General features: G+C 40.6%; 1 protein-coding gene across 1 annotated transcript; it reads right to left on the bottom strand.

Annotated features, from left to right (window-relative positions):
• Window positions 1–1,072: 1,072 nt before the first annotated feature.
• LOC116042628 (axin-1-like) lies at window positions 1,073–21,711 on the bottom strand. Its single transcript, XM_031288903.2, has 13 exons — window positions 21,514–21,711; window positions 19,800–20,490; window positions 16,619–16,812; window positions 12,832–12,984; window positions 12,118–12,252; window positions 11,906–12,002; window positions 11,419–11,556; window positions 9,529–9,919; window positions 6,617–6,794; window positions 6,330–6,506; window positions 4,780–5,079; window positions 4,498–4,647; window positions 1,073–4,374 (listed from the first exon to the last, which is right to left on the bottom strand). Exons 2-13 carry the CDS (start codon window positions 20,418–20,420, stop codon window positions 4,248–4,250), a joined length of 2,661 nt encoding a protein of 886 aa, XP_031144763.1. The 5' UTR covers window positions 20,421–20,490; window positions 21,514–21,711; the 3' UTR covers window positions 1,073–4,247.
• Window positions 21,712–27,287: the final 5,576 nt, after the last annotated feature.

Below are 27,287 nucleotides of genomic sequence, written 5' to 3'. Positions count from 1 at the left end.
TTATTTGAATACTTCTTCCATCACTGCCTGTACATGATTTCAGCAATTACTCTGAAATTGTTGAGTAATTACATTCCTACAATATCCAACTACACCAATATTACTTGGTAATTGTTTTTAGGGTTACTACTTTTTTCTGAGCAGTTCAAACTATAATTAAACTAATTTTGACAAATAAGTTTGTTTTAGGTAATCTTTATCTGCAACGTAACTGCAGCTGTCAATTAAATGTAGTAGACAAGTATCAACTCAAGTCATCAACTTTTATTTCTGAATTGTAATGAAGTAAAGTAGAATGTAGCACACAATGGAAATACTTTAGTACAATAATTATAGATTGGTGGAAATGACTTCCTCCAACACCACAATGAAAAAATAGGCCCTTTTCACTTGTCACAGTAGGAAAAGCACAGGTGTAAATAATAAAATGAATGATTGCTGAATTCCATTTAGCTGCTTCAGTTTAAGGTACGTGGTGTTGTACATGCTGGTTCACTGGCAAACTTAAAGATGCAGTAGGTAAGACTTATAAAACTAACTTTCTGTCATATTTGCTGAAACTGACCCTATGTTCCAGTAGAACTACATGAAGCAGGTAATTAAAAAAAAAGAAGTCCGGCTCCTCTGGCACCACCTACAGCCTGTAGTGTGATTTGCAAAAACCCACTTCTCCCTATACAGATGCACCAATCAGAGCCAAGGGGGGTGTCTAACTGTGTGTCAATCACTGTTCATGCATGCACATCCATTCATTCTCCCTTGTGGGGGGAGGGTGGTTTGAGCTTTAGCAGAAAGGGGGGAGGGACTGAGAAGTTGTCGATGTTCAAATTCTTTGGCTAAGTCCTGGATCTTCGCAATCCTACCTACAGCACCTTTAACTAGACCAGTGCCTTCATTAAATGTTAGTAACTACTGTGCTTTCCCTACTATGACAAGTCAAAATATCTCTGTGAAAAAGACATAGGCCTATAGTGTTTAAAATGCCAGGGGGCATCGTCTTAATTTATAGTCAGAGTAGTAAAGTATGTGAACGAGCACAATGAGGTAAACACAAAGAATGATGGCGGAACAATTAAAGAGAGGAAGGATTTATTCAACATCTTTATTATGAAGTACCTTTTTAAAAGAAATGTACAAGTGGAACCAGCACAGTGACATCTTGGCGTTTACCTTTGAAAAACAGAAACACCATGGACATGTGGTGCAGGTCTGAAGACACATATGAAATGATAATGTACATATTTACAGCAGAGGATCTATCAGAACAGAAGTGAGCAAGCAGGATCGCAGCTAAAGTACAACAGGACTGACTGAAAAATAAAAACTTTATTAAAAGAATGGATTGGTTCAATAAAGATATTTCGAAAGATAACATGAAAAAGGCACTGTGTTTCACACAAACTGACTACACAACAGACGCAGTTGTTTTGTCCATCGAATCATAATCACAAGAAATAACTCCTAACAAATGTTGTCATTCAACTGTCCCTGGGCGTTCTAACAAAACAAAATATATCAGAGGGCCATAGCAGTTCGCGCATAAACATTAAAACGAAATAGATAATTCAACTCATCAGGAAAAGATTCCTTATAAAGAGCATGCTTGGTGATTATTAAAATTACATTTTTTTTTTATAAACAAATACATATCTAAATTTAAAATTTTATATTGAAGGCATAATGGGTTGAAGTGAGGACAAATATGTTTTCTGATCCTACGTTTCCCTTACTGGGCAGAAACCCAGGACAAGTTGTATTTGACATTCCTGCAAGACGTACGATAGGACCTCTTTGTTTGAAGAAAACATTCAATTAACTACCAGCATAGATAACACAAAACACTCAAATCAGGCCAACAGTTTGAGATCATTACTGAAGACCGGCATGATGACAGGACCAATAAAGAGATTTCCTTTGAGGGCATAAAAAGGGAAAAGTTAAAAACGTCAAATTGCATTCAGCTTACATAGCTGGTGTGTGATCAGTGCATTGTCTGCACAGTGATTTATGATATTCTGGCCTCAAGGCCTTGCTGCAGTACTGTACTGATGTGAGAAGTTTGACCGAATAGTTTGACATTGGGGAAAATACACTTATTTCTCATTTATTTCCTGCTGAGGGTTAGACATACCATTCTCATGTTTGTGTGTTAAATATGAAGCCAGAGCCTGCAGCCAGTCAGCTTAGCTTAGCATATGGACAGGAAATAGCAGGAAACAGCTAGCCTGGCTCTGTCCAATGGGAACAAAACACACCTACCAGCACCTTTACAGTTCAACTAGTTAACACATTATCAACACGTTATCTCTAGTTTGTTTTAGAGCTGAAAACTAAATTAATTGCGTATAAAAAAATAAAAAAATTTGGTAATCGATTAAAATCATTTTTCAAGCAGAAATGCCAAACATTCTCTAGTTCGTTTCTAAATCCCGCAGATTTTGCTGCTTTTTCGTAATAGTAAACCGAATATCTGTACGATTTAAACTGTGGGTCAGCCAAAACAATACATTTTTAGACATCTGTGATTGGCATATTAATCAATCATAAAAATATTCACTAGTTGTAGTGCTCTTTTGTTTAATCCGTACAAAAGCCAAGCTAACTGCTTCCCCTTTCCAGTCTTTATGCTAAGCTAACCAATTGCTAGTTGCAGCTTTGTATTTGCCGTACAGACAGAGTTTTATCAACTTTCTCACCCAAATCGGCAAAAAAGGAAACAAATCCCCAAATGTCCAACTGTTCCAAGATAAGATGCAGACTGTAAACTCTGCTGCAATGTCTGAAGATTGTGATCTGCAAAAGGAAGAAGATTCCCTTCTGCTCATGATGAAAAAATACATTTGATGCTCGTGGACTTGGGACTGCACAGACACGCGTGTAGGCATACGGGACACATGATATGCTCTTTGGCTGAGTTCAGGCGTACATGACACAGGCTTTCCCACTCACCAACACGCTTCAGAATAAGCATTCTAGATAGTAATGGCACTGGCCAGGCAGGCAGGCAGGCAGGCAGGCACCTACTTAGTTCAGAGTACACAGTATAGCAGAACAAAATGACGCATATGAGGTGACAGTGTGACCTGTTAAAAACAACAGATATTGTGGTCTGAGATGGCACACCATTAGTGTGCGCTGCTCTATTTCATGAGAATTTGTGAGTGGAAGAAAAGCCTAGAATTAAAATCCATTGTGCAGAAGAACAGAACTACCCACTCACAGGTAAACAGTACAGAAGTGAGGTGTAGGGTTATGTTAGGTATTATAGAAGAGGGGGGGAACAAACAAAATGGCTGCCCTGAAATGACTAATGAACAAGCTTCAAAACATACACAATAATACACCATTAAGTTGAGATATAACGAAATTAGGCTGCATTAATAAGTAATAGTACCTGCCTTGTACATACACAATTCAAATAAAATGAAACAAGTAGCTAGGATACTTGTCTTATCAAAAATATGTAGCTTTGGTAAACAAGTTATGTAGAGAACTGTTGTCTGAACATGTTGATGTGAGAGATCACTACATGACATCTAGGAATCAAGGGTGACAAAGTTTCTGTTTTGAGGCTATGAATTCAACGAGAGGAGAAGCAGGCCAAAGTTCCACTCCCCAAAATCCTCTGTCTTCTCCCCTTGTCACCAGCTGATGAGACAGAGACAGCAAAAGGCAGCGAGACTCCCGAATGGAACAAAACTGCTTTCTTTACTGTCCTGAGCACCGATTGAAGAGTTTCCGTGGTAATGTAGCAGCATCGTAATGGTCTGCGGAGGACAGACTCCTCCAGAGCAGAAGTGGAAGACTACTTTCTCCTCTCTCCTTCCAGCAGCCCCCGCACCCTTTTCCATCCATCACAGTGAAAGTGGAAGACTGGTCAAACGTCAGATTTGAACAGCGCTCCTCGAATATCCACAGTGGAGACAAGACAGGTGAAATAATTTATGCTCCTCATCTGCGCTACTGTGTCATCTGGCCAAGCTTCTTCGCTTTATGTGGGTTTGATGCAGGCGTGACGCCGAACATCCAGATAGTCCATACAAATAACCACCTCCTTAATACTCGAGCTTCTACCATGCAGCGCAATCTCCCTTCTGTCACACATTGCTCCTTCCATCTTTCTACTTTCTTTCATTCATTTCCTCACAGCTGAATTTCTATCCAACCCCAATGTTCTCTTCCTATCTCCTTTTCTCAAAATTATGTTTTTGTTTTCCAATTCTGTGTCATCTTCCTGTTTCCAAATTTCAGTCAACCTTCTCCACCTTCCCGATGATCTTTTCCTCAAAGATAGGCAAGATGGCGTCATCGTCACGAACCTCTTCGAACACTACACCGCAGTCAAACTCGTCGCTCACTTTCTTAAAATAGAACCTGCACGCAAAAACAAAAGACACGCTCCATTATTTCGAAGTCAAACAGTGACAAAAATGGTTCCTTTAAAAATGTGAAATCCTCACCCAAACTATAAATATTAAACTATATGCATGATCTCACCTGTAATGGCCCTTTTTGGTAAGCAGCTCCTTGAACTGGCCCAAAGTCACCACACGGCCTTTGACTGATGTTCTGTATGGGATTGGCTCTCCACAAAAGTAGTAAGCCACAGTCATGTTCTCACACACTTGGCGCTTACCAGACTTATGCCTGGGAGAGGGAAAGATCCATGTCAAAACACTAAAACAAGAATACATTTAAAACACAGACACCGTTTAAAGCCCTCTGAGGCAAATATGAGATATTTTGGGAAAAGCAAATAAAATTAGGTTCGACACCTACCTCTGCTTGGCCTGCTGTAGTGCGTTCCTCCTCCTCTCCTCCTCCAGTCTCCTCCTAGCCTCCTCTAGCTGGGTGAGGGGGTTGGGAGCCGGGTTGGGGGGCATAGCTGGGTCCTGGATGAACGGGTGCGAGGGCTTGACCTGGGTGGACGATGAGCCGGGGATGGCGGGTGACACTGAAGAGGGGTTGTTACGCAGCTGTGCAGAGACCCAGGGGTGCACGGCTCCAGGTCGCTCCACAGATGTTGGACGCGGCGACTCGCAGCTTGTTCCCGTCCTCCTAGAGCTACTGGTGCTGCCACTTAAAAAAAAAACAACGGGGAGGGAGAGAGGATGAATGTCAAAAGGAGTAAAAATAGGCAAATTAAAGTGTTACCCCCCTATTGAGATTGATGCCAATGTACAGCTCTAGAAACAGTCCAAAAAACATCATCTAGAACAATTCTCTATGCAGCTGGATTAATGGGATTCCACTCAATCCCCCTTTTGGCCCCCTTAACTGTTATTGTTTTCACTCGTAACACTCTCATAGTATAATGTACTATGACTAGGGCTGGGCGATATGGAGAAAATCCAATATCACGATATTTTTGACCAAATACCTCGATATCGATACCGCAACGATATTATAGTGTTGACTACTGGTGCTTTCACAAAATATTTACACAATGAGATTTTTTATAAATAATCATCAGTAATGTGGATATAATGATTAAGTGGTTAAAGGCAAATAATAGAACAGCTAGAACAGTCTGGTAAGTTCAGGAAATGACATCACTTTACTGTAATGCAGCCTTTAAAACCAGGAAAAGACAACACTTATGCCATATTACGATCTCCAAAATCTAAGACGATATCTATTCTCATATCACGATATCATAATATAATATCGATATATTGCCCAGCTCTATCTATGACCCACTGTACACTACCTGTCCTGTACCAAACGGCAAACACAGAAAGTTAGCGTCTAGCTGGTGAACATAGTGAATCATTTAGCAGGTAAAGAGCCAGATATTTCCTTTAGGAGTTGGAGGACCAAAAGAGGGCTAAAAGGAGAGTAAATACTTGGCGTATATACTTCAGGTGGACACAATCATGACTCCAAATGAATGCCAATGTTGCTTATGGGTTTGCTGGATGTGTAAATAGGCAACTATTTGCTAAAAAGTTGGCTCTATCAACTTAAAAAGGTGATATGTCAGTGTTGTCAAGCGCCACAAAATCGATGGTTTATTCAATGTTAATTTGGTGACGATACATGTCGGGCTTTACTGATCTAGTCAAGCCTCTATTGTTCTGCATGTTTACGGCTACCTTTAGCCTGATACTGTAAGCCGCTTGAAAATCTTACGCCTGGCACATCAGTTTGAACTGGTAAATCATTACAACACTAAAAATAATATATATAGGCTATATATATATATATATATATAAATAAATTACAAATATGAATTCGATTCTTAATTTCAAAAATGATCTTAAAATTTTAATAATGAGAAATTACATTTTTGTATAATAATCATGAGTAATACATGTAATATTGCTCACCCATGAGAGGTCTTCCTTTGTCTGTCTCCTTCCATCATCCACTGCAGGATCTTCTGGTTTCTCTCCAGATCCTCCAGTGGTACCTGGCCCTCCATGCCACGCCCACTCTCATCACCTTTGCCTGACGTCTCTGGTGTCTTCTTACAACTTCGTCGTGACAACGTGCTGCCTTTACTACTGCAGAACGAACAGTTAACACAAACAGTTGAAGTTATCTGAATTTAAACAGCACATACAGTTTGCTGTACACCTAGCAAATGTCAGCCCATTTAACCACGCCAGCCTACCTGTAACCCATGCCGTCAAGCATGCTGGCTCCAGCCCCGTCGGCATAGTTACGACTTCTCCCTGCATACTGGCTGGCCGGGTCTCCGTTCCACACGAGGTTGGCCTGAGGCCTAGAACCCGCCTCCTCCTGCCCTTCTCTTCCTCTGTGGTGATACAGCGGCTTGTGGTGATGCATACCTGAGACAGACATCACAGAGAGACTTATTGGTGACATACTAGCCTCTCTTCAATACATCACACACCAAAACACACCACTGCTGCAGCTTAATTTGACCCCTGCGATGGCATGTAAAAAAAATTATTTTGCACACTGCATTTGAAGCATAATATAAAGAACACCAACTAAATACAGTGAGGAAAATAAGTATTTGAACACCCTGCTATTTTGCAAGTTCTCCCACTTAGAAATCATGGAGGGGTCTGAAATTGTCATCGTAGGTGCATGTCCACTGTGAGAGACATAATCTAAAAAAAAAAAATCCAGAATCACAATGTATGATTTTTTAACTATTTATTTGTATGATACAGCTGCAAATAAGTATTTGAACACCTGTCTATCAGCTAGAATTCGGACCCTCAAAGACCTGTTAGTCTACCTTTAAAATGTCCACCTCCACTCCATTTATTATCCTAAATTCGATGCACCTGTTTGAGGTCGTTAGCTGCATAAAGACACCTGTCCACCCCATACAATCAGTAAGAATCCAACTACTAACATGGCCAAGACCAAAGAGCTGTCCAAAGACACTAGAGACAAAATTGTACACCTCCACAAGGCTGGAAAGGGCTACGGGGAAATTGCCAAGCAGCTTGGTGAAAAAAGGTCCACTGTTGGAGCAATCATTAGAAAATGGAAGAAGCTAAACATGACTGTCAATCTCCCTCGGACTGGGGCTCCATGCAAGATCTCACCTCGTGGGGTCTCAATGATCCTAAGAAAGGTGAGAAATCAGCCCAGAACTACACGGGAGGAGCTGGTCAATGACCTGAAAAGAGCTGGGACCACCGTTTCCAAGGTTACTGTTGGTAATACACTAAGACGTCATGGTTTGAAATCCTGCATGGCACGGAAGGTTCCCCTGCTTAAACCAGCACATGTCAAGGCCCGTCTTAAGTTTGCCAATGACCATTTGGATGATCCAGAGGAGTCATGGGAGAAAGTCATGTGGTCAGATGAGACCAAAATAGAACTTTTTGGTCATAATTCCACTAACTGTGTTTGGAGGAAGAAGAATGATGAGTACCATCCCAAGAACACCATCCCTACTGTGAAGCATGGGGGTGGTAGCATCATGCTTTGGGGGTGTTTTTCTGCACATGGGACAGGGCGACTGCACTGTGTTAAGGAGAGGATGACCGGGGCCATGTGTTGCGAGATTTTGGGGAACAACCTCCTTCCCTCAGTTAGAGCATTGAAGATGGGTCGAGGCTGGGTCTTCCAACATGACAATGACCCGAAGCACACAGCCAGGATAACCAAGGAGTGGCTCTGTAAGAAGCATATCAAGGTTCTGGCGTGGCCTAGCCAGTCTCCAGACCTAAACCCAATAGAGAATCTTTGGAGGGAGCTCAAACTCCGTGTTTCTCAGTGACAGCCCAGAAACCTGACTGATCTAGAGAAGATCTGTGTGGAGGAGTGGGCCAAAATCCCTCCTGCAGTGTGTGCAAACCTGGTGAAAAACTACAGGAAATGTTTGACCTCTGTAATTGCAAACAAAGGCTACTGTACCAAATATTAACATTGATTTTCTCAGGTGTTCAAATACTTATTTGCAGCTGTATCATGTAAATAAATAGTTAAAAAATCATACATTGTGATTTCTGGATTTTTTTTTTTTAGATTATGTCTCTCACAGTGGACATGCACCTACGATGACAATTTCAGACCCCTCCATGATTTCTAAGTGGGAGAACTTGCAAAATAGCAGGGTGTTCAAATACTTATTTTCCTCACTGTATATAAGATGCAGGACTCTTTTTTTGTGTTATTGCACATGATTCTACACCTGAAGAGCCAATCTCTCCAGCGACGGCTCCCCAGGAAGTGGTTTTAATATAATCTTTGTAAAGCCAGGACTGTGGCTTGTCCAGGTCTTTTACTATACTTTGGGCAACAAATCATCTCCACAATCAAGCACTGAATTGATACTACTATTAAGGCTGTCCTGCTGTAGTAAACATTCACCAGAGCAACAAATGTGTATTCATCCGCTGCTGAAAATAGTCCCCAACAAGCACCATTGTCCAACTGAAAGTCGGAAAATAAAAATGGAATAATACATTGTTGGTTTGTCTTTTCATGGGATTTGTTCACATAAGAAACCTATAGATTTTACTGTGGCAGCTATAGGACTACAGAAGATAATGTCTGACATGAGAAGGAGTTAAGTTACAATAGGAAAGATGTGCCAATCATAGGAACAAGTCTCTTAAAAAAACATTGTTTTAGCATCAATGCAGAGAACAGAGGTCTGTTCACCAGCACTGATATGCCTGGTTGGTTTACATAAAGGGCTGCACGATATGAGGAAAATATCTTATTGCGATTATTTTCAACTGATATTACGATTGCGATACGATTCACGGTATTGGAGGGAATTATAATTTTTGTATCATTATTCTCAATTAAAAGAAATTTAAATTATTGTGTGATTTTTGCGAGGATCTGTCCCAAACCAAGATTTTAGATAGGATTTGTAGGCCAGGACATCTCTGCACCACCAAAATACTTAGTTGAGAATGGGTTGACACACATTTTGCCATTAAAAAAATATTGCGCCCCCCTGCGATTAATTGTGCAGCCCTATTTACATAGAAAATAACAGGTGGATAATCATATGCTGCAAGTGTGTTTCGGAGTTAAGTCTCTCCGATCTCTCACCCCCTCTCCTTTCCCTCCACAGCTTCTTACCTTTGACCCCAGCAGGAGGCTGACTGTGGCCACCCACTCGGTGTGGCGGGCAGTGAGGCGGGCCGATCCCCCCGTCAGGTGAACGCGATGATTTGGGAGGAGTGTGCCGACCGCCTCCGCCTAAGGTGCTGTTGGTTGCCCCTGGTGACTGGCAGCCTGGCGTTTTCATCACGCGCTGTACATGCTCATCCAAAATAGATTCCGGGTCGTCGTCATGGGAATCCTCCATGGCAACCAGGCCGCCGTAAGTGGCGACTGTTGCTGTGTTAGCAGTGGTCTCTGAATAACGGGCGCCGTAGTGAGGTGGAAACAACGAGGGGAGGGGGAGTGGTATACTATGAGAAGACATGGAGGTTGTCACGGAGATGTCAGCATCGTCACCCTCTTCTTCCTGTTGGGAGAAGGAGAAAAATATTTTACATCTAACTGGACTAGGGCTGTGCTCGATTGAAGAAATTCTTAGTCGACTAACACTCATTCAATTGTATCGACTAATCGATTAGTTGATTTAATCGACAGATCTGTAAATCTGAGTTTCTCCGCAAAGAGTCATGCAAAAGCACCACTTTAATTTTTGTGTTTACCAGAGATGTGCTCGTACATTTCTTGGAAATAAGTCATTCAGCATGAAAAAAGCATACAACATGACTAATCGACTAAAGAAATCTTAGTTGACTAAGACCAAAACGACCGATTAGTCGACTAAGCCTATAGTTAAACCTGTCAGATTTAAAATTTCAACAGAATTTAACCAAATTCACAAGTGTTTTCCCCCAGGGAGGAAAAAACAACAAACAGCAGCATACGTTATTTTTTAGGGGTGCACGATTCAGAAAATGTCACGATTAGATTTTTAGGCTTTTCTGATTCAAAAACGATTCTCGATTAAAAAAACAATTCACAGAATGTAAATGTAGTTACTCTCCCATGTGACTGCAGTAAACATACAATAAAATAAAAAAAATAAAAAAAATAATTAAAAAAAAAAATAAAAAAAATCGGTAGAGCTTGAATCACAATACAAATGGGAATCGATATTTTTGCACACCCCGAATTATTTTGACAGAATTCATTATTAAAATGTTTGCACAAATGACTATAAACATATAACATTTAGAGCTGACGAATATTTTGGAGAAGCCAAAGACAAATTTCCACTAAGGTGGACAATAAAGTCGAATCTAAAACATAACCACATTTAGCTTTTGTTCTCAGTGTATACAGCTTGATGTAAGGTGACACTATATGCAAATGTGAAAATCTGTACCCAAATCAGAATTTTCCAGCACTTTACGCCGCATATTGGACTTTAAGGAGGGAGTGATATGATGAATATGACGAATGTTTTTTTTGTCATCTGCTAGTGGTTCCTGCTTTTTTAACACACCTGTCTTAATGATGTGAAAACATCAAATTTCCACACCATCGAAGAAATAAAAGAGTGCATCCTGGCCATAGTTCAGTTCTAAATTCCTAGCGCCCCATTGGTACCTCTCCTTTGAGCCAATTTGCCGACAGAACCACACAGTTTATCATTAATAAAAAAGATAAACGGTAAATATTCTCAATTCATTATGATTTTCACTCAAAAGTCAAGTACTTTTATTTTTTATTAAGATAATTTTTTTGGGCATTTTAGGCCTTTATTTATATAGGACAGCTGAAGACATGAAAAGGGGAGAGAGAAGGGGAATGACATGCAACAAAGAGGTGAACCTGCGGCTGCTGCGTCAAACCTCTACATATGGGCGCCTGCTCTACCAGGTGAGCTACCCAGGTGCCCATAATTCAAGTATTCTTGAGGAAACAACATCAACAATGGGATGAATTACAGCTCCACTCACAGTGTCTGAATCACATCACGAGGAACACACAGACACACAGACTTACCAGTCGTACTCTCTTCAGCCTCTCTTCGAGTCTTTCCTGGGCCTCTCTCTCTCTGAGAACCGTCTCCAGCCTGCTGATGAGCTCCGCTGCAAACCTCTCAGGCTCTACGTGGATGTCCTTTGGCATGCGGTACGTGCGCTGTATATAGACACAAACACAACAATTACATGCCACAAATTCCTATACACATCTGCAGCTCAAATTTAGATGTCATTTTAGAAAATGAACGTGCAAATTATTAACAAATTAAGGTTAAGAAAAACAGTAATAACCATTTCATAGCACAAATAGGAGTAGGATACTGTGAAGAGAAATACATGAAACATGTACTGCTACAGTAATAATTAAAGCTGCAATAGCCATGCTGATAAACAATTCCCCACTAATATCTGAATTGGGTCACCAGGGTTCATGCTACCGTTACACTACATGAATACAACTATGAATGCTGACATGAGGGTAAGGGAGTAGTGTCTGTATAACTCACAGGTATATGAGGTAGGGGAACACGTCCATTGGCTTTGGCACTTTCATGCATCTCTTTGCGATGCTGCTTCCGATATCTGTATGGAGGAATACCATCTCTGCACACAAATACACAGATAAACCACAATTAAACACAGATCTGAACAGCTAATTCAGTGCGAAAAGTGTTGTCACGGGTATGCAGTAATTCTGGGTGCATCTGCGTGTACTTACACACTGCTGTCGGTCAGTGACAGTGTGTCTGCATCGCTCGACATGCTCTGTTGCTCACTGTCATTGGCACTGGTTGCTGGAGCGCGAGCGTAGCCCATGTTTGCGTAGTATGGGTTTACCGGCTCCCTCCACGGCCTGAGGACGAGCGGAGAGATTACAATGTAGTGAGCTCACATTCAAATGTTGATTCATGCACACGCAGGCAAGGGTCAGCTGGACACGTCTCAAGACTTGTCATGTTTGGAGTCTTCTAACTCAGCAGGTTTGGTTTGTTATGTTACTTCAATATTCAGATGATATCGGTCATTTTAAACACAATTTAAAGAACAAGTGAGTCTATACAGAAAACCAGACATTTAATTAATTAATAATCAAAATAGGTGTAACAACCTAACCACTGTTTAAGTTGATAAAAAAGGGTTTAAGTAAAGAATTTCCTATTGTTCTTTTTTTTACATAGTATGTATAGGAAAAGGTGTTTTAAGACTGCTACGTTTGCATCAAAATTCACTATTACAGTAAAATGGGTAAACTATTTACACTAGACAAGGTGGTATTAAAAATGAAAATATTCATCATTATCAATGTTGGCTAAATTACCTTGTAAATGATCAATACTGATTTAAAAAAAATGTTTTACACATTGTGAAAGGAAATTATACAATCAATCAGATTCTTCTGTATAAACTTAAGAACGTTGAGACCCACACACACCTGTACTCCCTGCTGTCCGGCCTCCTCCTGTTGGTTGAGGCTCTCTGCGGTGCCGTCTGCATCAGCAGGCTTTGAGTCAGCCTACCAGCTGGTGTGTCGCTGCAATCCTCATCTTTCTCTTCCTCCTCCTCCCGCACTACTCCTCCTCCACACCTGAGATCAAATTAAATTAGATCTGTTAGTCAAACATAAGAAACATTTATTAAAAATATTTTGACATTTTGTTAGTGTTTCACTAAGCAACTTCGTAACGCAGTGAAATTTCAGGGCTCCAGAGTAACATTTTTACTAGGAGCACTGTCGCCCCTAACTGAAAAGTTTAGGGGTACAGCAGAAAATTTAAAATCGAACTGCAACGCAATTTTTCCCATTTTAACTGTATTACTGATAAATGCTTTGGTAATAAATACAGAAACTACAATCTGCTGTCTTATTTTAGTTCACAGTCACATTTTAATTGAAAGGTGTTTAAACAACAGCCTGTAACATAGCTTTCATTGACAATTTTAACCTCTTCTGGAAATGCCCAGCCTTCTTCCGTGGTGATGGCATACACCCCAATGGCCTTGGCTCACGTATTTTAACCGACAACCTTTTCTACGTAGTTAGGAATTCATATCCAGTCCGACTGTCTACCGGGTGTGCTCACTTATATCCTGAATGATTTATTTAATGACAAATGCCTTGATTTCTTGTTCCTGGAATTCGGAACTCTAACTGAACTTTGTCCACCAGACTGTTGTTTTATCAGTACTCCCAGGACCTCGGGCCGGGGTGGAGGTCTCGCGGTTGTGTATAAAAACTGCTTTCAAAGTCGACAGTAACCATTGGGGGTTTTTTTTCCTCATTTGAACTACAGGTGACCAAAGTTGGTAGTTCAAATCCATTTTATTGTGTTTTAATTTACCGGCCCCCTGGTTCAAACAGTTCTTTTATGTTTGAATTCAGTGATCTTTTGTCCTCTATTACTGGGTTGGAAAAAGTGGTTATGGTTGGTGATATTCACGTCGATGACATTTCTTGCACCTTTGCTGCAGATTTTCCTAAATGTCACTGAGTCTTTTAATTTTATCCAACATGTGTCTGGTCCTTACACTTCTTAATCTTGACTCTATTTTCTCTGAGGAGCTGCATGTTACTGACCATGACTGCATTTTATTCAGCCTGTCTTTTAATTTAGATTTACGGCCCAGTAAACGTATAAGCTGTTCTCGCATCTTAATTCGCTTCTCAGCTGAAAGGTTTTCTGCAGCTTTTGACCAAAGTGCAGTGTCGTCTTCTAATGCCGACATTAATTGTCTGGTCCACTCCTTCAACACATATTGCTCATCAGTTTTGGATAAAGTGGCTCCAAGTAAAATGTGACTTGTTCCCTCTGTCAACTCATCCCCACGGTTAAATGACTCCACTCGCTGTTTTCGGCGTGAATGACGGAGGGCTGAACGACAGTGGACCACCAAGCTTCATGTTCACCGGATCTATCACAAAGAACTATTATCTGAATATAATATGGTTAAGGAGGCGAGGACATCTTACTTTTCTAACCTTATTTCTTCCAGTAAGCGTAACCCCAAAATCCTTTTTGACACCATCAACAACATTGTCAATCCTGCTCCTCCTGAAGTGCCAGTGGGAATGCAGTGACTTTCTATTTTTCTTTGAAAAGAAGATCAGAGATGTCAGGAATAGCATCATCTCTTCTGCATGTTCTGTTCATTCCAATCGGCCATCAATTTTGAATCGTTTTGCTCCTATTTCACGGCAAGAACTCACTGACTTGGTGAGCAGCATGAAATCTTCCTCAAGCCCGGTAGATCGGTAGATGTTATACCAACTTCCTTATTTAAAAATGTCCATGGGTCTGTGAGTACTTGTGTGCTCTCTATAATCAACAGCTTTCGATACTGTGGATCACACCATCTTGCTTGAAAGACTTAAGCACTGGGTTGGTATCTCAGGGAGCGCCCTGGACTGGTTCTCTGCTTATCTTTCAGATAGAAGTTTTTCTGTGTCACTTGGTCCTTATTTCTCTGCTGCCCATTCTTGTGGGATGCCTCAGGGCTCTGTGTTAGGTCCGATTTGATTTACGTTGTATATGCTTCCCCTAGGCTACATAATTAGGCAATTTGGAGATATCAGTTATCATTTCTATGATGATGACATCCAGCTGTACGTTTCTTTTAACCCGGAAGAGACTTACGAAGTGTCAGTACTGCTCAAATGTTTGTCTTCCATTAAGGACTGGATGGCGAACAACTTCTTGCAGCTTAGATAAGACCGAAGTCCTTATTGTTGCTCCAGATACTACAGCCTCCAAGGGTGTTCAGCTTTTGGGGTCATATTTGATCATAATATGTTTCTTGACCAACATATCAAATCACTAACCCGCACATTTCTTTCAACTGAGAAACATGGCTAAATTAGAGCTGTGGTTTCGCAATGTGAACTTAAGATGATCATTCATGGTTTTATATCATCCCGGCTTGATTACTGCAACTCCGTTTTCATCTGTCTCAGCAAGTCATCCCAGGACCGTCTACAACTGGTCCAGAACTCTGCTGTAAGGCTGTTGACCAGGTCCACCAGAATGTCACACATTACTCCCGTTTTATCCTTGTTACATTGGCTTCCGATCAAGTTCAGAATCCAATTTAAAGTTCTTGTTCTTACAAATACATAAAGCATTGCATGGTCAGGCGCCTGTTTATATCTCTGACCTGCTCCATCCGTACACTACTAACAGGTCACTCAGGTCTTCTAACCAAGGACTACTGGTGGTCCCACGCACTTGTTTGAAAACTAAAGGTGACCGTTCCTTTAAAGTAGTAGCTCCGACTGTTGAACGCCCTTCGTATTAACTTACGCTCTGCAGTCTTGGTTGACGCTTTTAGAAAGCAGCTGAAGACACACTTGTTTCAACTCGCTTTTGTCTCATGTTTGTAATTTTGGGTCTTTTTAGTCTTTTAATCTTTTACCTTCATTGGTATTTTATTTGTTTTTGCTTGTTTATTTTCTGTTTTGAATCCTACTGTATTTTAACAAATGTTTGTTTGAAGCACTTTGTGAATGTCTGTAAAAGGTGCTCTATCAAATAAAAAAATTATTATAATTGCATATTCAGAAATGTAAAGAAAGTATTATTATTGTCAATGTACTGTATTATTGGCTCTCCCTCCTCTATCTTTTTTTGTTAACACTGAAACAGCAATCATATCGAAGGTGATTAAACTTCCATGGAAAGGGGAGTACTGTATCTAACCATCTACCAGTGGGTGTGGGAAATATTGAGTGATGAGGGAGCCAGAGAGAGAGAGAGAGAGAGAGAGGAACTCACGACACTCAAAACACACAAGCACTATTTGTTTTATGAGGATAATAGTTATTTATTTAGCAGCCTATATGTATTTTTTTTTCTCAAAGAAGTGGTCTTAGCTCCAATCTCTCTCTCTCATCCTCTCACACGTATCTCCCATTAATTTCTCCCTCTCTCCAGCAGCGTAGTGGTAGATGAGTTGGCGCGAATATCAGAAACTTTTATCGAAAATTGCAGCAAATTCACCACGCTGCCGGTATGTATAGTTTGGGTGAGAAATATTTGCATGTGATTATTTCGCATTTTCGTGTCTTTATTCGTCACGCCCCCGGTGTGTAAAGGCCTTAACTCCTTATCAGCTATTACTATGCAGCATTTTCGCAAAATGTCTGGAGCCCTACATTTATTGTTGAGTTGATCCATGACAGGCATGGATCCTGTGCAATACAAGACATTAGTGGTGCATCGTCTCACCTCCACTCCTCATCTTCAGCGAGTGTGGGTAAGTACCCAGGCACAGGCTTGGCTGGCCCCGATGAAGGGCTCTGATCACTGGGGTTAGGCTTGGGGCTCTCTCCTCCTGTCCGCGTGTACTCCAGGTACAGATCCGACTTAAGAAACAAAGGGTAGGTGTTCTCCTCCATCATGCCCTGGATCTCTGTCTGGGCCTGGAACAAACAAACAGCGGTCAGATATCGGGACTCAGAGCTTGTACAGAACTTAATGATGCCTAAAGAAGTTACCTTCATGTATCACTTCATTAAGTCCAACTCATCGATGACACATACTCTTTTCAGACTGAAGCCAATGGTTATGGTCTGAAAGGTTTTGACCTAGCTCTTGGCTCGCTACTTTTCTCTCCATTTAGGCTTAAACACAATTTTAACACTGCTTAGATTTTGAAAATAAATGTGAACACAGGTGACTATTATCTCTAGAGGTGCAAAGATTAATCGATTAGTTGTTAACTATTAAATGAATCGGCAATTACTTTGACAATTGATGAATCGGTTTGAGTAATAATTTAAAAAAGTCTAAATTATTTGATTCCAGCTTCAAAATGTGAATATTTTCTGGTTTCTTCGCTCCTCTATATAAGTAAACCGATTATCATTTAAGTTAAGGACAAAACAAGACACTTGAGGCCATTCTATTACTCTGAAGATCTCATATCTTTACTGTACATGTTCTACCTCAGTTTATATTGCTTAAGTACTTTAGTTTTGTATTCTGCTTTATCATCTGCTAAGTCCTGCCTACTGTTTACCTCTGTTAGCCTGTCAATCAATCTCCATAGTAGACGGCAGTTGTATTACTTTCAGTTGCTTCGGAGCGGTGGGGACTATAAGCGAAGTGTTGTTGTAGTTGAGTTAAAAATCACACTGCATAGTTCGGGAGTAAGAGCCTGTGTGCGTCCATTGGAAAGCCAATGTCCCTTCCGTTTGCAGACATGAGTCTACGTTGCTACCTTGTTGCAATGTTAGCAGTACATATTTCGTTTTCATGTTAGTTAGCGGTTTTAGCTCTGCATGTAATGGGTAAGCTATAAGCTAATGTGTATATGGCGATGGTAATTAAGCTGTGACAACTAACCTACATTACATGCAATGTGTAGTAATGCTGTGCAGCTAAAGGGCGTTTGTAACAAGTTACTGCAGTAGTGTGCCATCCATTGCATATGCTTACTGAATAAGCAGGTGTACAAGCTGAGAGGGTGCTGCCCAGTAAAGCCCTGTGTTCTGTTCATGCACATAAATACATAAGCTATAATGAATGTTATTCTTATTAGTTCTGATGTTGTTTACCATGTTATTTGCCAGCACTGTATAAATGTACTTCTTGTCTGAGAGTGTAAATGGTGCATAGTGCGTGAAGTGGCAATAAAACTCACTGAAGACAAATATTCATCTCAAGAGCATTTATACTGATGCCCTACGGTGATTACACTAACTGACCAGCAAACAGAGTTCGTAGTCAATCACACATCATCTTGTCTGATTTAACAATTACATTTTCTGACATTTTATAGACCAAAAAACTAATCGATTTAAACAAACACATTGTTAGTTATAGGCCCAATGATCACTATAGGGGTTTTAAAGCAAACTATTACCCACTGCAGATCAACACAATGACACAGGGTAAACCCACATTTATGCAACTGAGGGACTACCTAGCTATTCACACTTAATCCAGACTGACACAGAGAGGTGTGTTAATCCCTTTGATAGTCCTCCTAACCAGGTTTGAAATGTAATTTATGGGTGCTTAAACAACATTTAACTGACTCACAGAATATACAACTATATACAACTATATATATATATATATAAAGCAATAGAAAAGCAAGAGAGTGTGCTGGAAAAGGTTGGCTGCAGAGAAAAGTGAAACTGGCCTCATTTGGTTCATGGTAATTATATAATCTTATTCTGTGTAATTTTGTTGTTTAGTGGTGATGTGTAAGGAACTACAGTACGAGACTCAAGTCTCTGTTAACAAGACCTGTGATAGCAGTCTCTTATGTGTGTGGTCTGGTAACACACATAGTAGAGCAATATTGCATCAAAAAAAGAGCAATGAAGACAGAAAGAATGAAAGAGATCAAGGGGAACAGATGGGCGAGTGAGCGAAATACTAACCGGAAACTAAACCTCAACTTGATTTGGTCTTTTGTTCTGGTTTACTTACTAAAGCAGAAAAAAAACAAGTTAACATACAAGTCTGTGCTTTGGCAGTGACAAGTGTGGAACTATAGTTGCATCCTCTCTTGGTCACATATTTTTAAAATATTATTTCAATTTTGCTGCAAGGCTGCAACAGCCCTTTACGGCCACAAAAACATATTCGGGAACCCACAAACCTTTTGAGGTACTCAAGTACTATAACTGCATTTTAACTGCAGGAACCCAGACCCAGTTATAGTTCCTCGGCCACAGGTCCTGCCCACTAAAAAGTCTCTTCAGTGGAGTAGTACTAAATGTTGCTGACAGTTCCATCAAAAGCCTTGAGCCAGTAACTGTTGCGCAGCATTCATTCTGACTGCAAATATGATGAATCTTCCCATCAATGTGAATAATCTTCCATAAAAAATTAATACAAACACAAACATACTCTCTATACTAAAAATGAAATGCAATTTGGCATGTTCATAGACAAATAGATTCTCTACAATTTCTGGCCTGTTCAAAGGCCCGCTACACCAGTAGTGATGGAGGCAGACGTGGCAGACGTGGCTGTCAAGTTCGTCAATCTAGAAGTAAACATTGACATACAACTGAACTAGGATGGCTTCATAGACGTAGGCCAAAAACACTTGTCCCTCAATCGTGTACTGAAGAGAAGTGAGAAAAGTTGTGAGAAAAAAAAAAAGATAAGGTTCTCAGCCATCAAAGCCAATTGCGGTTTCTTTTTGGTGTCATACATTTCCTTGCTGTATCCTGCCAGACTGCAAAGCAATTCTGTTTTGCATTAGTTTTGCATACAATACCCCAACAGCCTAACAGTTCTGGCTGAACCTGACCATTTGAAAGTGCTGAGATGGACAAAATACAGCCTGTGAGAAATCCATAACAATTTCCGCTTGCCTGTGTAATCCAACATGCATTGCTGTTATTAGGAATATTTACATTAAACTTTAAATCAGTGTTTTAATTACCTGTTCAAACATGGCAGGGTCTGGATGCGGCCTTCCCACACAGTCTCTGATGAAGCTCTTGGTGGCTGCTTTGATTTGCCTGGAGACAATCCCACTTCCGTCTACAATGTACTTCCTGTAGATGGCCTTTGCCAGTTTTGCCCTCTTCTCCTGGCTGGTTTTCCTGAACCCCGAGCAGGCAAACCAGAAGTCGAGAAGGTCTGCACACCCTTCCTGGCACAGGAAGTTTCGGAACAGCTGGATGCCTTCCTGGTCGTCAAGGAGAGAATGAAGCGACTCTGCCCACTTCAGGTAAGGTGGCGTTGGTGAAGCCGAGCCCTCAGGTTCATACCCCAAGTCCAGATCCGGGCGCCGTGGGGTCGCAGACGATGAGGAGGGTGTGTAATTTGATGGATCCCCCATTTTTGATGATGAGGATGACGTGGGATAGCCAAGGGTTTGGGAAAAGGTGTTTGGACGGGTGTTGGCTGACTGGACTGGGGGGACCACATCAGATCCCTCCTCACCAGGAACTGGGGGTCGCGGAGCATCCTCGGTAAAGTGGGTAGGGCCGCTCATAGAGGCCACAACCCCACCACCGCCCCTGTACCCAATTCCATGTAATTCTCTGACAACACTCATGTCTCTGATTGCACAAGGCAGAGGTCAGATCTTCCCCTCTAGCAATGATTTTGCTGGCAAACAATTCACCCTACGATGGAAACAAGAAAAGTGGTTAGTTGTAGCAGTGGGAGTTGATACAAAGGGAAAAAAAACATTACCACTAAGATAAGCTGTCAGGTGACTGACTCATCTCTCACTCCCTTCATTCTGTCAGACTACACACACACATATATACATATACATATACATATATATATATATATATATATATATATATATATATATATATATATATAGCACTATTAGCAAACAGCAAAATGAGATGATAAGCAGAACAGATACATGAAAATAGAATAAAGAAGGATATAAACAAGTGTGGTTGAGAATGAGGAGAATCTTAACACTAAAACTAAAAATATTGCTAGAATGCTAACTTGGCATGTAACGTTAATCTTGCTAACCAATACCTGTTAGTCTACAGTATTATAAATACCGTCAGTTGCTTGCAACTAGCAACTAAGACTCCAGTCTGACCAAACAATTTGAATGTTGCGTGCGTAAATTTCCAAGCTTTAAGTTGACCATTAAGTTTTTGTCGTTAGTTTAACAGCTAGCTTAAAAGCTGGCGCTAACAGTTGTCAAAACAAAGCTCACACTTAGCTAGCGTAGCTAGACATCATTTTCTAAATAACCAACTTATGTTAACAAGCTAAGACAGCTAGCTAGCATTGTAGCAATGCCACCACCAATGCCAGTGCTTTGAAGTGGGAATCTCATTCATCTTGGCCTGCAAAGACGGTGGGGGATGGGTACAGAAACAAACTCTACAACCACACAAGACGGGCCTGCATGCAAAAACACTCCAACACCAGCGTACTTTGTAAATGTATTCGTGTCAAGCCAACTTGTACAGAAGCAAGGCCAACTTCCCTACTGATTAACGCCAACAAATCAGCCGATCTAAGATCAAACAAAACAAGAAAGCGAGGGCACGTTTTCCACTCTATTGGCTGCAGCGCCAGCTAGCTTGGTGTTAGCTAGTTTTGGTTAGCTTGTTAGCTTAGCTAGGTACGTTAACGTCCCGTGTTTTCCACAAAAGTGTCCGTCCTACCGTCTCTGAAAGCCCGATCCCCGTAATCCGATGCATTGGGGATACTGGCGCGAACTGTGTGCTCCAAAATGCAGCATATGGAAAGCTTTCTAATATTAAATATTAACAAAAATGACCCGTCGACTGCCCCCTTAACTCCCCATGGTGGCTGGTTTCTGAGCAATAATACAGAGCGAGAGAATACGTGCGTGCACACCGACGCCGTGCGGTGTGTGTAGTACGTTTATAGAAATATAACGAATAGAAGCGACATCAAGTTCCCAGTTTAGCAGCGGTGAAAAGTATTGACATTCTTCACTTTAGTTAAATTAGTATTTCCACAATGTGCAAAGACTCCATTAAGAGCAACAATCATGTATTCAACTTAAGTTAAAGTACAGTAGTATAATCAGCAAAAAAGTTCCCACTATGCAGGGAAATTTTCCTTTTTTCAGTGTTACATTATTATATATTACATTATTACTGCTGCGTAAGCAGCGTTTTAATGTTGTAGCTGTTTGCTGTGGAGCTAATTTTACCAAATGTATTTACTGTGAGGTGGTTTAATTTACTGTAATAAAACATTTTATTTTGGATACTTATATATGTTTTTAAAATTTCAACCTGCCAAGTAACTTTAGCTGTTAAATAAATGTAGTATTAAATGTACTGTAGTACAAAGTACTTACACGCATTAATGCATATAATTAAAATACTCAAGTAAAGTACAAGAACTTTAGAACTGTATTTAGGTACAGTAGTTGAGTAAATGCATTTAGTTACTTCCCCACTGCAGCTTACTGGTCATAAGTAACATAGACTTATGGCGCGTTCATGCCACCTCGGAATGACAGGGACCGCCCCCGTGATTACGTTGTTTTTCCGACTACCAGCGTTCACATGGTTAGGATGGTCGGGATCATAGACTGTATGGTCGGGATGCGTGTTCTTCTTCTTCTGTTATATTGGCGTTTGGCATAACAACTTGTTGCATGACTGCCACCAACTGTTGGCCGTAGCCCACAGTGTCCACAAAATAAATGTGTCCACAATAAATAAGTTTATTGCCATTGAAATATGTTCAGCGAACCAAAGTCGCCTACATCAAACGTCAGTTGTCAACAACGCGTCACCAACTGGGAAACTCGGTTAGCAAAATCCGGCCCGAGTTTCCCACCTCTGATTCCCACAGGAAGGGACGTGAATGATGACGTTTTCACTCGGAAAAACGTTTTTCCGATGTCCACGAACACATGGGTAGTCGGCCTTACTGAGAACGCCCACTAAAACGTCATTTCCGTTTATGCCGTGGGGGGGAAACAAACCATTAGAATTAATCAGCGTAGACCTTGTTCGCGCTTAATCTTTACTATTTGTCATATTTGCGATTGTTTTTTTTTTGCTTGGTACAATGCCAAAAAGTTGCTGTGTGGCATTCTGCGCCTCTAATAAATAAAAAAAAAAATCCTGATCTTAAGTTTTATATACTGCTGAATAGACAGACGGAGCTGGTGTTAATACCACTAATGTCGCTGCTACAGTCGAAACTGTAACAGTTACATGGAATGTATTCATTTAACATGCTAAGACATACTAGATAGCTTTAATATAGCTTTAATGGACGTGGGATAACAATAGACTGTTTTATGACCCTGGGATAACGTTACTGATAATACACTCAGATTGAATCATGTAAGAGTAGCTAACGGTTAACGTTAGCTGTCTCCTAGCTGGAGACTCAATCAGGTAGCTAACGTTAACAAAAAATGTCGGGAAAAACGACACCTCTGGCCGTTCTGTTGGGTCGTTTGTCCAGTCACTTATAATGTCAGGACAATCTGACCCAATCCGGCTCAGTTTTTTTTTTTTTATGTATGTTGCTCTGCCAAGCGGCAAAAGTGCTTTTGAGTAGTCCATACTGGGTTAACGCTATGTTATCCGGTCAGGGGGAAAGGATTGTTTCCCCCCACGCTGACTCCGCCACAAGCCACACCCCCCGCTATGACTAGTCACGACCAAGTGTATAGTGTATATCCACGACGTTTCACTTCCGGATTGCTCCGTTGCTGCCGAAAATTAGGCCGGATTTCACTCTTTTCGGCTGGATGTCCGTTACCTTACGCTTTCTTTGTGTTGGCATTTTAAACTCCGGTCAATTTATGAGGACTGTGGTCAACTGTTCCTCAGATCTCTGCAGGGTAAATCCAGACAGCTAGCTAGACTATATGTTGAAACTGAACAACTTTTGACCGTACACATGGCTCTGCCCGGTGCTTAGCGCCGCCCATGACGATTGTGATTGCAGTGATAAAAAATGTATCTCTAACACCGCCATCATTTGTTCTGATGCCCATTTCTAAAACAAGCGCCTACTCCACTGGTATTGAGTTCTTTGAGTGACCGTAGTTATGCAGTGCATTGTTGTGGAAGAAGTATTTAGATAATTTACATAGGTAAAAGTAGTCATACCACAATGTAAAACTACTCCATTATAAGTAAAAGCCCTGCATTTAAATTTGACTTAAGTACAGAAGTATCAACAGCAAAAATGTAGGCCTACAGGCTACATCGAATGTGAAAGCACACATTAGGCAGGAACACACATGCACGCACACACACACACACACACACACACACACACACACACACACACTCAGTAACTCAGAATTGTAACTGACATTGCATTAAATAAGTTGCTATCAGTTTATAGTTCATTACGGTTCTATCTGTCCCAGTTCTATGTCCGGGTAGCGAAATTGCGCACAACAGCGCCCCTTATGGTCATTACACAATTTCACAACATAAAGTGAATTGCAATACAAACGCTAGCGTCCTTTCTAATTAGTAGTTATTACAGCATTAATGGCAAATTGTTTGTACCACAAATGGCTATTAAAATGAACAAAAAGGCCGAATGCATTGAAACTGAAGAAAAAAAATGACCGAGCCTGACACAGGAACAGCCATAGGCAACATGACCAGGGAGGCTGCAGCTGACTTTGCTCCGGCTCTGAATGCGAGACAAATCTGAGACCACCCACATGTCACCGAGAAACACTGACAAAAAGAACAAGGCGACTCACGGATTTTCTTTCCTCTGGACAGTTGTTCAGTTAACGGAGCCAACCTCCACTGGAAGATTGACTGACAGGATAGAGAGAGCACACCACCGCCGCCACCACCTGAGCATCCTGCTTGTCACTCGCCTCCGCCGGGCTGTCAGTCAGGAGCACCGTGCTGCCACCGGTTTGTGTGTGTGTGGGAGAGACAGAGAGACAGAGAGAGAGAGAGAGAGAGAGAGAGAGAGAGAGAGAGAGAGAGAGAGAGAGAGAGAGAGAGAGAGAGACAGAGAGAGAGAGAGAGAAAGAGAGAGAGAGAGAGAGAGAGAGAGAGAGAGAGAGAGAGAGAGAGAGATTATAGTTAATAGTCTTCATTTCCTCTTAATATTACAAATAGCTTAAAACCCCTTACCAAAAATGAAATTCACATTTTGAATATTTTAGTGAGAAGTCATCACATGCTATTCCACACGTTTTAACTGTAAAATTGATGCTTTCACATGTGATACTTTACATTTTACACAAGGAACATCTGAAAATCACCTGTGCTCATTCGTGATTTAATCAGCAGTGGAATGTAACTGAATGTAAGTAAATACAACGTAAGTACAATTTTGACATACATGTATTTTACTAGAGTATTTCCATTCTGTGCTACTTTCACTATATTTCAGCGGGAAATATTGTACTTTTTTTTTTTTTTTTTTTACATAAAAAAAACTATATCTGAGTACTTCCTCCACCACTGGATGTTATCAGAAGGTCTCTTCCACATGTGATAAACTGTAAAATGTGGTTACCATGTAATAAGCTTTAATAATAACAATAAAGCAACAAAAACAATAAAAGCAGGCAATCAGGAAGTGTAGAAATAAAAAATAAAAAATACAAGTTATAATTGAGAAAAATCTCACTCAATTTAGTAGCTATTGTGGAGCTTTTGATTATATCATATGATGTTCATCCGCAGTTGGAGTCAGTTGTCTTGGCTGTTCACTATCTCACCACAAGGTGAGATTTGCTGTTTCTAAAGTCAAGAAGGAGCTTTAAACCTCTGCTAATGACAAGGTTAAAATAAAATGAATGTGGCTCTTTGTCTTTAATAATAATAAACTAATAAATCACTGATTTATATTTCTAAAAATGAATAATAGCAGCACTAATTAGTAGAGCACAAGGTAAAATCAAGCCAAAGCTTCTTCAATTTCACAAATTCAAATTGAGCTGTACATTATTATAGAAAAAACTACAAGAAAACAATTTTAGCGGTAATTTTCTCTTTCTAATGAGTTAAGAAGACCTCTAAATCCATCTATGATGTGCAGTGATTAACAAAGTAGTTTACCATGCCTCCTGTAAGCCTCTCAGGCTAGCTGTCCCATGTGGAGAAGGCAGGGTCAGGTGGCTCAGATGAGGTCCAGACACTCGTCCTCATCTCCTCCCAGTCCTGTATGGACAGTTCTTCCATAGTAATCTGAACCTGGGGAACAGAAAAACCAGCAAACTGAGCAAAAGACATATTTTCACATCTGTGCTGTAGCTCTCATCTATATCCGATTGTTGTAACATTTCTGTCACATTAGAAATCTGTGTCAGAGATATGTACAATTAGAGAACAATAGCGAGTGTGACATTGTTCAGAGATCTAGAGAAGCCTTTCAGCACCAATGAAGACAGGCAGGGTTGTTTGCAGCGGTGGTTTGAGAAAATTATGATGAAATGTTTTGCAGTGTGTTTGATTGGCAGACTGTAGATGCCAAGCTAAACACGCTTCATTATGGAAATGTATTCATATCCCTTTGGCTTATATGCTCAACAGTCATACACACACACACACACACACACACACACACACACACACACACACACACACACACACAAACACACAGGTTACTGCTGCAACAGGCTGGTGCTGTTATGGTTGCTGCAGTGCCCCCAGAGACAATGAGGAGAGAGGGAAGGGAGGCAAAGAGAGAATACTGAGGAAGATGAACTTGACCTTTATGATGTCTTGGTGAGGAGGGGTTGGGGGCATGTTGGTACTTATGAATCTGTAATGAATGTCGACTATGTGTGTGTGTGTGTGTGTGTGTTTGTGAGAGTATTGTAGAGGTCTAAACTCTTAGCTGAAGAAAGGTCATCACACCTGGGGGGCACTAATACACCTGGCTGCATGCTCCCTCTTTCTTTATCTATCTATATATCTATCTATATATCCATATATCTATCCATCTATCTATCTATCTATCTATCTATCTATCTATCTATCTATCTATCTATCTATCATTCTATCCATCCATCCATCCATCCATCCATCCATTCATCCATCCATCTATAAACCTGTTAAAGCTGGCCGATGTTTTGAAATACGCTTAACGTTATATCTCTCATTTCATCCGTACAAAAACTGTAAAAATGACACGTTATGTCTTGGTTATGTGTCAGACTAGTTCTTGTCCATTGGTTGCTTGGCAACCTCACAGTGATGAAAAGACTATTCCTATTTCTATTTTAGGTGTAAACACTTAACGCATGGCTAAATAGCTTCCTTTATAGTTAAAGCTGAAGTTAAACATTAACTGCAGTTACATTTAAAACATTTATAAGTGTTCAGTTGGATTAAAATTAATCCAATATACATGTTCCCTGTATGCAGCATGACTCAGACTGTAAAGGCCTGTGATATTCTGTTTGTTTATTTTAGGGTCACAGCTGACATTTGGGCTTGTCATAGTA

This window comes from Sander lucioperca, chromosome 4, assembly GCF_008315115.2.
Source record: "Sander lucioperca isolate FBNREF2018 chromosome 4, SLUC_FBN_1.2, whole genome shotgun sequence".
Lineage (NCBI taxonomy): Eukaryota > Metazoa > Chordata > Actinopteri > Perciformes > Percidae > Sander > Sander lucioperca.
Note: the sequence above shows the minus strand (reverse complement) of the source record. Positions and strands in the feature narration are given on the sequence as shown.